The following is a 12,823-nucleotide window of genomic DNA, read 5'->3' as shown; positions in this document are numbered from 1 at the left end:
TCATTACGCTTGGTACCTGTGCGAGCGTTTATCGCAATTATTTTAAAGATTGGTTTCTGAACTTTTCATATCAACTTCTCTTAAATGCGGTGCCCCTTTCCTCAAAAGGATTAACTTTGCTGCTCGGAGCAAATTGATAATGCGATGCCCAAAATGGTGCCACAGAGACTTTCGAGAACGCAGGAAACATAAGTAGTCTATTTGAAAAGTTTTTTTTTTGTAAAACGATGGGTCAAAGCCAAATAAAAATACACCCAAAACGGCCGACAGGATGTAAAGCTCTTGAAGTTAATTCACGATGCATAAAAATCATCTTTACTGCGTCAGTGGATTTACCCAGGCTATAGCTAAATCTGGGCCATAAAGAGCTCTCAAAACTGCGAAGCAACCAACGGGGTTTCTTTACCAAGCCATCAAATGCCACTTCAAGAGAGCTTTCGCATTTAGCTCTCCTTTAAATGCGGCATCCACGGCCAGGATTCAACAAGAGACATCGCACTTGGTGTGAGAGCACTTCATCCACTCAGCCACTACTTCGGGTTCTTTACCAACTTTTTAACCTGATAATTTCTTCTATCACGGAAATTTCTTCGCTTCCTTTGGGGGGTAGAGGGCCTTGAACTATATACGGATAATACAAGGTGCCTGCATTGCCTTCAATGTATCGCATGCATCACGGTGACATGCACTGAGCGAACGCAATGGACTGCTGGCGCCATCTTCGTAAAGGTGACAGCACTCGGCAATAAAGTGCCTCCGAGCATCCGCCTCGAGCGCCGTATTTAAACAGTCAGAGGCCATGCACCAAAAGAAGTAACTACTCTTTCTTCCGGCAGGGGCAGGAGTCTATGTGCCCGCGCTTTTTGAAAAAGCAATGTGCGATTACCTAGGTTAAAGGACTTGCGGGTGCGAGAACTCTCGAGGTGTGCTACTGATGCACTTCACAAGAGTCGAGAACAAGGCGTCTCTGCGGAACTAAGGATACTGACTCCCTTCAGAGTGCTATGCCATTATCATGTTCTCTCTTCCATCTCTACTTTTTTCACTCGTTAACCTTCACAACTTCTCTACCATGAACCAGCAAGCCAGACCCGCGCCCTTCAGGTAACAGGGAACGTTATAACACGTTATAACAGCATTACTGATTTGTTATCATGGTTAAGTAATGTGATGTGTCGTGTGATAACATTACGTAAGTATAAAATTTAACATATACGGTATATTTAGTGCTCCAAAGGCTCATGTAATGTTCAAAATATTACTGAAGTTACGAATCGCAATATCGATATAGCATTGTAACTTGGCGTATAACATATTTGTTATGCTTCAAATATTGATTTAACGTTTCAGATGAAGCTGGAAAATAATATCAGAAACATGTAGAGATGTACCATACTGATCTAATAATGCAGTTCGTTTCACAAGCAATTGTTAAAGCTCAACGTTCAGAAAGCGATGGACTGTAATGGAAGGACAAGACTCCTTATTAATACTGCTTGCTCGTTTTTAAAAGGGTTCAAAAAGTGATTGGCTGCGATGGAAGTCAGAACAAGAATGGGCATTTATATTGCATATTTGTTTCACGAGTGATTGTGCAGCAATGACAGACAACATTAAGAAAACATTACTTCAACGTGAAAAAATGTTCCACTGTAACGCACGTTTATTCAAAGCATTTATTTCACGCACTGTCCCGAACCTTTCTTCTGGAGTTCCTGTAGTGATGACAAAGTTCGAAAAATGGAACTATGCAACTAAATCGCTTTGCTCCTGTCGGAAAATGATTATATACATGCCAAAATTATTTTGAAAAAGTTACCTGCTAACAATTCACCATTAACACCCCCGAAGACACTATGCATCAGTTGTAAAAAAAAGCATGAGCCCAATGTGTCGGCAAAATCATCAGAGTGTTTGAGTGTTAGATGTTTTATAGTTTTGGTGTGCTGTACAGCTCTCCTGTAGCCTTCGCGAAATTTTTGCTTTATATGCAGTTGCTAGTATATGTGCACTTGCTGGTACATGTGCATAATATCACAAATGCTTGTTGTGGCCCTGCATGATTTAACTTCAACCCTTAATGCTGAAATTATGAAGGAAGCAAATAAAAAAATTATTAGCTCCGCATTATACTAGCTAATGTACCCACATTCAAAAGGAACTATCAAAATTTGTTGCCGCTGGTAAAATTTGAGAGATTCGTACATCGAAAAATAGCAAAAATTAGAATTAGTTTCACTTCGTTTTGTTTGTCCGAGTTTTTTGAAAGCCCTAAAGAAGGCCCAGAGGCAGTGAACATTTTTATACTACAAATGCATTTGCCCCGTGATATTTTCGAGAAACCCAGACACGAGGAAGTTGTTGGGCTCTGGTTGGACATCGCACTTTCGCACCTCTTTTTCCTTCGCACAGCTTGCCAGCAGGGACCAATTTACCGGAGAGTGCTGTCTTAACCTGTGTGCTGAGAACATGCTGGCATTAAAATTCGCATCTAAGCTCTATGTAGCAATGAGTACAGGGTATGTAAAGTGTATGCCGAAAATATGCGGCACTAGGGAGTGAGGGGTTAACATAACCTTAATGTAGCTTGTTCATAGTGGATGTTAAAACAAACCAGAAAAACGTTATACGTTTACGAGTAACGTTTCATGTACGTTATAATGACCCAGGCAGAAATTAGTTATTATATAGTTTGGTTCCTGCTTGGAATTTGTCAAGCCTACCTCAGTACACCTCTCTGTCCATACTGACATGTAGCCTTAGTGCGTGCTGTTGGGATACTACTGGCTGTGTGGAAGAACTAAAGTTTCATTACGACGGCGTACGACCTTGCAGCGTATGTCAAATAATAACCTTTCTTTTCAATCTGCTAACGTCGGTAAGGGCGACATCCCAAGGCATTAACGACGAGCACCTTTTTATAGCGATAGCGCAGATTTTACAGTTTATTACAGTACCGAGTCGTATACACCAGCTTAATTCCTGAGAGTATAACACCCAATATTTCTATATTGTAGAGATTTGATATCGAAGGCTTCATGTGCGCTTCGGAACAGATGGCGGTTTAGTTCCGAAAAGCAGAACACCCCTTGCAGCCTTCTTCGTCCGAGATAACTCGCAATTTCGTGAAAGCATAGTTAAGAAAAGCTGAAGTACGACTAGATGGGCGGGCACTGACAAGTGGTAGACAGGTGATAAAAGATAAAAGGTATCGCACTGACCTTTATGAGGAATGGTTACCGAGGGCAGGCGGGGCTTTTCGTGGTCGCATACTCGCAGATAAAAATAAAAAAAAAAATCGGAAGAAAAAGAACGCAGGTCTCACCGAGACTCGAACTCGGATCGCTGGATTCAAAGTCCAGAGTGCTCACCATTACACCATGAGACCTAGTTATTCCGACGCCGGGAATCGAACCCGGGCCTCCTGGGTGAAAGCCAGGTATCCTAGCCACTAGACCACGCCGGAGACGCTCGATGTTGCAGCTGCGGAACGTTTTCCCAAGACGCGGCATGCGATATGTGAGCAGCAGCTGTTGTCTGACGCATCGCGTTGGCTTCACACACGTCAGCCGGCGCGCCGCATAAAAATATCCGCTCGTCGACGTTTCAGGCGCACACAGGAATGGCTCTGTGTTAATGCCGCACTTTCTACGCGTAATACGAAAGACTTACCCGTCGTTTACAGGAGCTGAATGGTAACCAATAACTAATAATTGTTGAAAACTGCCTACCGGATCATCGCGTTATTAATGGCCATTTAGTAAACGCAGGCCCTGGAAAATTTCCACCCCCCTTATCGCCTGAATGCAGCTCAGAAAGATATAATGGACAGACTTGCCGTGTATCTCTATTCCTGACGCCCGCTTCAGAGGATAAGATAAACTTTATCATAAACTCTCTTTCTAATCGATAGACAGCAAGAAGAGACCACATTAAAGCCGCATCTTTCAAAAGCTACGCAAACTCAAAGCCGCTTGCTGACTTCTGCACCCGAGTGCTGGCTTCGGGAATCTTTCCCACAAAGATGACTATAACTCATGTCGTGATCATTCACAAGGGTGAACCATATAATGACATGAATAACTCTAGTAAAATTTCGATTTTTCCACTTTTTTTTTCTGGTTGTAGAACGTGTCAAGAAAAAACATCTCGGTAGCTTTTTCGATGCAAAAAAACTTCATATAAACGAACAAGTACGTGTTCCATAAAGGAAAATCGACTGAAATGGCCCTGGTAAAAATAAAAGATAGAAGTATTAAAAATATGGCAGACAAGTTCTACACCACTGGAAAATTTTTAGATTTTCGAAAGGCCCATGTATTCATCAGATATCATATTTTGCTAAGAAAACTCGAATTACGCGGAACTAGGGGTGCGGCACTTGAACTTACGTGCAGTTACGTTGAATTGCGTTTCCAGTTTGTGTCCCTGCTTAGCTATAAATATAACCCAAAGACAATAAAATATGGTGTTACATAAGGGTCAACCCTGGGCCTTTTGCTATCATTACATAAATCACACAGTAAACATTCCGCAATCTGGTGTTATAGTATAATACGCAGAAGACAAAAATTTATTCTCTTCGGAAGTTGACATTACTTGCAACGCGTGGCCATACGAGCGTAGTGTATAGCTAAAGTTAAACAGAATTGAACTGCACGGGAAAGAAATCGAAGTTTATGACCTTTTTCAAAAAAAAAAAAAAACACGCCAACAGGTTACAATAATACGCTTCGCTACTGTTTTTGTTACCTTGAACGTGTCGATCCCATTTTTTTTTCTTTTAGGAATCAAGTTCCATAAAATCTAGGCTAGAGCGACCACAGAGACAACATTGGCGCTACGACAATGAGAGCTACTGGTGCGTTGTACAAACTTCCTTATCTATTTCCTTTATGGCTGAAAGGACAGTGGAAGTTCACCCTTTTCTATTCTTGTATAAGTTATTGTTTGCACATCCGGGGCACTTGCACCACAACTGACACGGAAAAAATATTAGCCCTGCTGACTCGAGCAGCTTAGTTTTACGTACTAAAATATAAGCAAATAGTACATTGAAAAAAAAAACAGTTTTATATAATCCCAGCTAAACGAATCTAAAACTCAAACTAGACATGTTTTTTTATAATGAAATAAAAATAACTGATAGCTTCTCTGACACATACCTAAATAGATCTCGTGGCCACAACTAGCGCCTGACTTCAGTTATAGGGAGTAGGCCTCATGCAAACTATGTAACGCGAACAATACACTATCAAATCATGTTATGCAGTACTCATTAATTTTCAGTAGATGGTCCAGATAATAGCTTTACACCGAGTAGTTTTAAACGAACCTGCTCATTTTTTTAGTGTGCAACGTTGTGCCTTGCTTATTTTGTTTGATGTGTTGTTACGCGGTACAGTTACGCGAAAAACTCTCCGTATAAAATTCTGGTCATAGTTTCCTGCGTGGTTCTAAACTAATTTCTGCACACAATTGTATTTCTTCAGCAGTGCTGCAGAATGATTTCGTGGCTATCGTGTGAAATTGAATTGAAGTATGGGTTCCCATTTCTAAACTGCAAGGCCTCTTTTGCTTTTACACCCACGCGAGGGCCCAGTTAGGAGGTTCATCAGCTCCTTTTGACCTGCCTCGTTGGCAATATCTGTATATCGCTAGAAGGAGCGAACAAATAAAAAAGTATTTAGCTTCTAGAACTGCTCTAATATTTTTTCTCAACAATAAGTTCTGGAAGAAAATGCTGAAAAAATATAGAATTGGTATAATAGAGGGTGTATTGCTTTTCGATCTTGACATTTTTGTCTTCTCTTCCTCCCGTTTCTTCCTCCCACGAAGTGTGGGGCGCCTGGGTTAACCTCCAGCCTTCCTTTCTTCTGTCTTCCTCTCTTTCTCCGTAAAATGTTATTCAAGCTTTGTTTATGTAAGCTGACATTTTCACGTCTCAGCTGATTTAGATGGGTCGACTGCTGACCTGCCTGAACAACCACCACAGATCTCAACTCCGAGCGTTTCTAAACCGCAGTGATTGTGACGTTCACAGGTGCGATCCCGGCCGCAGCTCGTGCATCTCTGTGAGAGCGAGATACATGACCTCAGGGTGCCTGAATATGGAGCTTTTCACTACGTTTTGGCTCAAACCTTAAGGGCAGCTTTGTCACGCAAAAAATCAATAAATAAATAAATAAATAAATAAATAAATAAATAAATAAATAAATAAATAAATAAATAAATAAATCAGGTCTGAGTTCCCAAGAAACACCACTTTTGTCTCTTTTGTAGAAATGAACGTTACAAAAGAATTCTTTATGAATGGGACGTGACACATAATCGTAGTAATAGGAACAGATTAGGAAGAGCCATTGTTCTGCAAGCGGTTCTGCTAGTGCGGCTAATGATTATTGTGATAGATATTTTTTAAAGGAATAGCATGGTTCCTAAGTAATGGCTTTTCATTTCATTAGGCTACATCGAACTTAGAACACGGCTTTTTAATCGAAAAGACTTTCATGCAGGAACGCCCTTTAGAGCATGGATACAATTAGGACATTTCAGTGGAGCCTGCCAGTTACATTTATTAAAACAGAAAGGCTCTTTGAGGTATACAAAGATGGCAGTTGCTGCACAGTGAAATCAGTCACGGTGGACGTCAGAAATGAAAAGAAACATGCTGACTAGTAAGCTGTCCAACTAAGATTGAACATTTAGTGCTCAATTGTCAGAGTTAGGCGCCATGTTGTACTTAAGTCTGTAGCGGACACTTAGTTAGGGCCATATCAATTCTTATAATTCCGAAAAAACAATTGAGCTCATTGCTCTGGCTCAAATTCTTAGCCGTATCCTGCTTTAAATCGAAACTGCGCTGCGCTGCTGCGCCCGTAAAGCGCCCGCAAACACGCCAGCAAGAAAACGTCACGGGGCGGCAGTGCAAGTTTTCGTTAGTTTCCATGTTTTGGGCCACATACGTGAGAAACGAACATCGGTATCATTACTAAAGAACTCCACGCCATACCTGGGGGGGGGGGGGGGGGGGTGTAGTGTCACGGACGAGGTCTCTCATCTCAGACCTCATACTACAGCCTGCCTACTTACCTACCTTAGCGAGGATTGGCGACCTTAAGAACTGCCTGCGCCGATCCTGGCACTGGGAGAAGGGTTATAAGCATTGCGGACCTCGAACCACTTGATGAACACTGTGGCGGACAGGGTATATTCCGTACATTATTCGCGTGGTACGGTGTTCGTTCTCAGATAGTGAATCGGAAAGCGTCCTACAGAAGTGGAACAATGAAGCCTGTTCTCGTAAACGTACGAATATAGTTTTGTACATGAAATCCTATTATATTCTGTGCCATTATACAGAAGACGACCCGCCCAAGTAAGATAGAAAATTTTAACTCCTTGATTTTCGGCATTTAAAATTTCAGTATTTATACTCTCTCCAGGCAGATAATAGTGCCGCATGTAGTTGTGGCACTATGAAAATGCGTTTCGCGGAGTTGTAAAACCATTGCTAATTTGGCGACAGGTGCCACCGCTACCACAAGAGTCATTGCTCTTTTAGAAATATTCAGGGTGTGTGTTTTGCTTTTTCAAAGAAGCACCTTTATTATGCGTCTTGCATGGCGTAATTTGTTTATTCTGTCGACCCCAGAGGCGCTGGCATTTACTTCAAAAAGGCGGCAACCAGCCTTTCTCGATGTGGACGTCACGAGTTTGAGCCGAGCGGCGGGAAAACATTTAAAGTCAAGATCCTCAACCATAAATGTTTTTTTTTTGCTTCCAAACCAATGTTCCAAACAATACAGCGAAAGAGCCCTATAATCAAATTTTACTTAAAGCAATAATTGGACGGAGTTTCCATCACTGTGGACTTAAAATTCCGGGCACTCGAGTTTTGTTTTATATGAGCAGGAAAAAAGGCGCGGCCAGCCAAACGTAATTTTCAGGGTCTACAGGGGATTTTAGAGCTATTAAATTTCAAGCCCTTCTTGTAGTTCACTTACGTTCAACGCATGCTTGAAGTACAGTAGATGGATGAGAGTGGCAAACCTTAAAAAAACAAAAAAAACGCTTGTTACCGCCAAAAAGAAAGGAGACTCGCAGTGCGATTGATATAAACGGTGTTGCCTGCACTGGCTGCTCAGAAAAGCATGTGGAAGCATAATGCCTATTGCATATAATGTTTCGTTGGCAGGGTTACTGCACAGGTGGCGAACTCACTCATCTTTTGGGAAACATTGGAGCGTTTGTTAAAATACTGCTGCTACAAACGCAACGCATGAAGGAGACGAAATTGCACAACCGGTGACATTTTACACACAGCTATCGCAGATTTCTTTGCGCTCAATGTGTTTATGTTGTCAGACTAACTGATGGGCAGCGTCGTTCAAAAGCGAATGCCTCAGCTAGAGATGATGTTATTTCATGTGGGTTTTTCCCTACCTCGCGACACTTGCAAGATGCATGACATCAGTGTTGCGGTGCTCGCAATCTACTTAGCTTACCACACTTATGTCAAGCTCAGCCAGGCAGGCGTTGGTTATTTGACTCACAGGCTTCTCAGTAGCGGCCAACGTCTTAATGTCCTTTGCAACCACATGCATCAAGTGCAGTAGAAGGAAAATAAGATTGTTAAAAAAAAATGCGCGCGCGCCTTCGTCGGGCACGCAGTATCGGCTCAATAGGAAATGAGGAAACATACTCAGTCTCCCCGCCAAGGAACTGGCCACAACAACGTGACCGCGCATCCGGTTATCCTTGAAGTACTTCACGGCGCACTGGATAAGGGAAATAGGGGCGAACAGATTGTAGTTGAAGGTCTGCTCGTCAACATATGTGGAGATTTCTTCGAAAAATGCCCCCTGGCTGCGATAAGCACTGATAAAAAGTATGTCTTACTGCAAAAAAAAAAAGGGGTGGTGGGGTGGGGGCGGGGGTTGGGGAGTTACAAGGTTAAAAAACTGCGCCAGAGGACAAACTGTCTCTATTCTGAAAAATGTATAGGTTTGTGTGGATGAGCAAATTATAGAAGGCTGCAGATAAATTCGACCACCTGGAGTTCTTTAACGTGCATTGACATCGCACAGTACACGGGCCTCTAGCATTTTGCTTCTATTGGAATGCGACCGCCGTGGGCGCGATCAAACCCGCGACGTTCGTGTACGGTGCGATGTCAGTGCACGGCTTAGAACCCGAAGCGGTCGAAATTATCCGGAGCCCTCCACTGCGGCGACCCTCATTGCCTGAGCCGCTTTGGGACATAAGACTTATGAAACAAAATCAAAAGTGCCGTAATCCTATTTGCTGATCTATTAAATCCTATCAACATTTTTCATCAGAGATGTGAGCAATCACTGATTAGAATTAATCTAAATTATAATATTAGAACCTACCTTTCCGTAGTGTTTATGGACTTTCTCTAGCTGCTCACTGTGTAACGAGACATCGCAGATGTTGAATGGGAGTGCAGATACTTTCGCCTTTTTGTCTTTTCCATATTCTGAATGCGCGAATGGACATAAATTGAAGCAATGAATGATCACGGTGATTGCATGGGAACTCTGAACACGGCAAAATGCTGAAGTGATGAAGCGAAAGCTGACTGGCTCGCACATTGGTGAAGCATGAAATAAGGTGAAAAGTGCCGCAAGGTGATGGAATCTGTGCTTTAAAGTTGATGGCAAATACTACTTATAGTCTTAAAAACCTTGCGAGCACATATTCCCTACAATCCGTGAAACATGACAAATGAAGATTGTATAGGATCTGCTTTTTTTTGCTGCTATTCCTTAGCAATGTCTGTGTTCGCGATAGGAACAGGAGACAATGAGACCTTCGCTAGGTCTGTTGCTGTAGGCGCGAGTCGTCGTTTCTCTTATTGTCTTTTTTTCGGGCAACCTGATGATTTTGTTGTTCCCAGTCAGTTATCTTTATAGCAGAACTGCTGCAACGCCACCACAAAAAATGTGTAGAATACATACCCGAGACGGAAAAAACATATAATAGACAGAGGAAAAAAAAAAGCAAACACGTTACCAAGGCACTTGTTTTTGACGATTTTCAAATTTCCGTCGTTGGTATCAGAGAGTACCAAGTGAGAACCCATTTTAGCGAACTCATAGGCAATATATTCGCCGATGCCACTGGATGCTCCTGTAACCCATATAACCTTTCCTTTTAGGGCTTCTGTAAGAAACGCAAGATTAGGCGTTACACGTAATGGTGCACAGCCGCTACCTTCTTTCGTCATCACGGTTTCCTTTTGAGTATACACAGGCGTCGCCCTCGTAATCGAGCTAATAACTGCTTTCAAACATGTGAATAGGTATGGAGAAGCCATCTGCTGTTCCTTTAGCTCCTGAGAAAGCTTTATTATCTAGTTTACCTACAAAACTGCTTGGCCAAATGAGACCATATCTTTGTGTATCTTTAATTGGTAAAGGAGAAATATGTGAGTACTGTCCCCCCTCCCCCTCCCCACCAATGAGACCTTCTCTCTGATACATCTCTTGGGGTCATCTTGCTGGTGCTAAGATGTTTCCGGAAGGTGTCAAGAGGTGGCGACAGGCACGCAACGAATATATATTGAAATGTATAGTTGCTACTTCCGGTCTGGTGACATCACTTCCATTCCTGGGATTTACGTAACCGAAGGCGCCATATTTTTCCCGGTGAGGTTCCTAGAGCTATCACACTAAAAAGAGCTCGTAGCTAGGCCAGTTACATATTTGCAGCCATAGAGTTTCCCAATATTGTTCCCGAGAAACACTATAGCTCAGGTTCAGTCGGCCGCACATTCAGACTCTGTATTCTTTATTTTTCCTGCTAAATAAATAGTCCAAGAATATATTCAGCACCAGTAAGTGCTCTGACGTTTTAGACCTCAACTGCAAAGCTGAGGCTTAGAGTATTCAATGTTAGCAACTGTTTTTCAACATGAGGAAAGAAGCAGCTTTGATATATTTGTGCCAAACCATTCTCAGAGACTCTTTCTCGTATGCAAAAGTGTCAAGAGAGCCGTTAGGCGTGTCTCCGAGTGTGGCTTGTTGAGGCCTCTCAGATAGCCCTCTCCTACAACTCTCCTGTTGCTTTTAAAAACTAGAGGCTGTTCACATACCAACATTTTCCTTCCCGTAGCCTTTCAGAACGTCGAAGAGGTGCGAACAGTAAAAGCTTGAGGAGACACATAAATTTCGCCATATAAGTATTATGCGATAATTTTAATGGGTCCCTTCAGTGGCGTGGGATCCTCTTTGCGTAGCACCTCGTAGACACGGACTCTGTCCTTTCTTTCACCATCACGTAATGCTTAGCCTACCCTCGAGAGTACAATGGGGTAGCCATAAAGATCCATCCCGCGCAAGTGCTCCTCTGTCGTCTAGGTTCTGCCTACATGCCCATACACACATAATTGGTCGTTCACTCTAAAATTATCACAGCGAAGGAAATCCACTGAAGCACACAGGCACACACGCACGCGCCTAATTTTTCGCCGCCGTGCTAACCTTGTATGGCGTCCTTGCGTGAATAACACGCTGAACCAGATTGCACAAGCGCACAGAGGCTACGCGGACAGCCACGACGATATCAATGTCAATGGCACATCGCATCGTGCACTTCAATGCGCATTGAAACGAACCTACCTTTAGGGCGACCCCACCTTGACATGAAGAGAAGCGTTAAGTCGGCGTCGGCGCGTTTAAACCACGCAGTGATGGCCCCGAAGCATGCTAGTGCAGCGCACAGAGGCCCCGACAGTAGGCAGCAAAACATCGTCCTGTTCAGCTAAAGCCGTATAGAGAAACAAATGGTTCGGCTATGCGCCGAAAACCGAGCCTAGAAACAGATTCCACAGCCGCAAGTAGTGCCGACCGAACGCAGAGCTAAAGCGACTGCAGCTGTCGTCGTGCGCGACTGTCTGAAAATCGCTCGAAACGCACGCTCGCGCGAAGGAAGCGAGGAGCAGATAAAAATAAAAGGAGGGACGAAAACACACGCACACACACTGAAATACGGGCAGAGACCCGCAAACGCGCGCAAACGAATATACATATAAGCGCGTGCAGAGACACGAACGCGCCTAGAGTGAGAGCGATGCACATGTGAAAATAGATATACATGTACGCGCGGAGAGGGAGGGAGATAATCTTTAATTGGAAGGTGGAAGTGTTTACAGTTCCTGCCGACGCGTGCAAAAACCACCTACATCTCACGATTGCATAAACAGAGTTTCAAAGCTATAAAATAGCGTGGCGGGCAAGGAACAAGAATACAAAGGCTTTTGTAAGATTTGTAACCACAAAAGCTCACAGGATGCCCCTGAGTGTGTAACGCGAATGTTTCAGCGTTATATGTGGTGTGAGAACAAATAATCTTGATATTGTGTGTTCTCTCCTAAACTGCGTTGTTCTCTAGTGTTCGAGCTCATATACTGCAACACGCGTCGCGCTTTACACTATGTCCTTCGCCGAGACTTGCCCGCTTTCTTATATTATAACAGGTGTCACAGCTAAGATGTGCAGAAATTTTTCTGCCTCAGATTTTCTGCAATAGGAATTGCATTGTCAGCGTTGTCTTTCCTTTTGCACCCACGTAACCTATCCTAATTGTACGATAGCAAGCGCATCATCTTGTCCTGTCTTTCATTATATTTTTTGCGCATGTCTTCTCCGCCCTGTCACTGTGATTACCGTCGTAGTTATTGGTGTTGTTGTTGCCTCAAAAGCTATGGCCCATACCCACGGTGGGGGATTGGCCAGGATTTGGTGCAGATCCAAACAGGAGAAAACTCCTCCAGGTTTATCTCAAGCGGCGCGTAAAT

General features: G+C 43.1%; 1 protein-coding gene and 2 non-coding genes across 3 annotated transcripts; all 3 read right to left on the bottom strand.

Annotated features, from left to right (window-relative positions):
- Positions 1-3,316: 3,316 nt before the first annotated feature.
- On the bottom strand, positions 3,317-3,388 carry TRNAQ-UUG (transfer RNA glutamine (anticodon UUG)). Its single transcript has one exon. It is a non-coding gene; the product is annotated as a tRNA-Gln (tRNA).
- A 6-nt stretch (positions 3,389-3,394) lies between these two features.
- Positions 3,395-3,466, bottom strand: TRNAE-UUC (transfer RNA glutamic acid (anticodon UUC)). Its single transcript has one exon. It is a non-coding gene; the product is annotated as a tRNA-Glu (tRNA).
- A 2,571-nt stretch (positions 3,467-6,037) lies between these two features.
- Positions 6,038-11,775, bottom strand: LOC144119802 (dehydrogenase/reductase SDR family member 7-like). Its single transcript, XM_077652339.1, has 5 exons — positions 11,646-11,775; positions 10,039-10,188; positions 9,392-9,502; positions 8,705-8,896; positions 6,038-6,072 (listed from the first exon to the last, which is right to left on the bottom strand). Exons 1-5 carry the CDS (start codon positions 11,773-11,775, stop codon positions 6,038-6,040), a joined length of 618 nt encoding a protein of 205 aa, XP_077508465.1.
- Between the last annotated feature and the right edge of the window lie 1,048 nt (positions 11,776-12,823).

The sequence above is a fragment of the Amblyomma americanum genome, chromosome 2, assembly GCF_052857255.1.
Source record: "Amblyomma americanum isolate KBUSLIRL-KWMA chromosome 2, ASM5285725v1, whole genome shotgun sequence".
Classification (NCBI taxonomy): Eukaryota; Metazoa; Arthropoda; class Arachnida; order Ixodida; family Ixodidae; genus Amblyomma; species Amblyomma americanum.
Note: the sequence above shows the minus strand (reverse complement) of the source record. Positions and strands in the feature narration are given on the sequence as shown.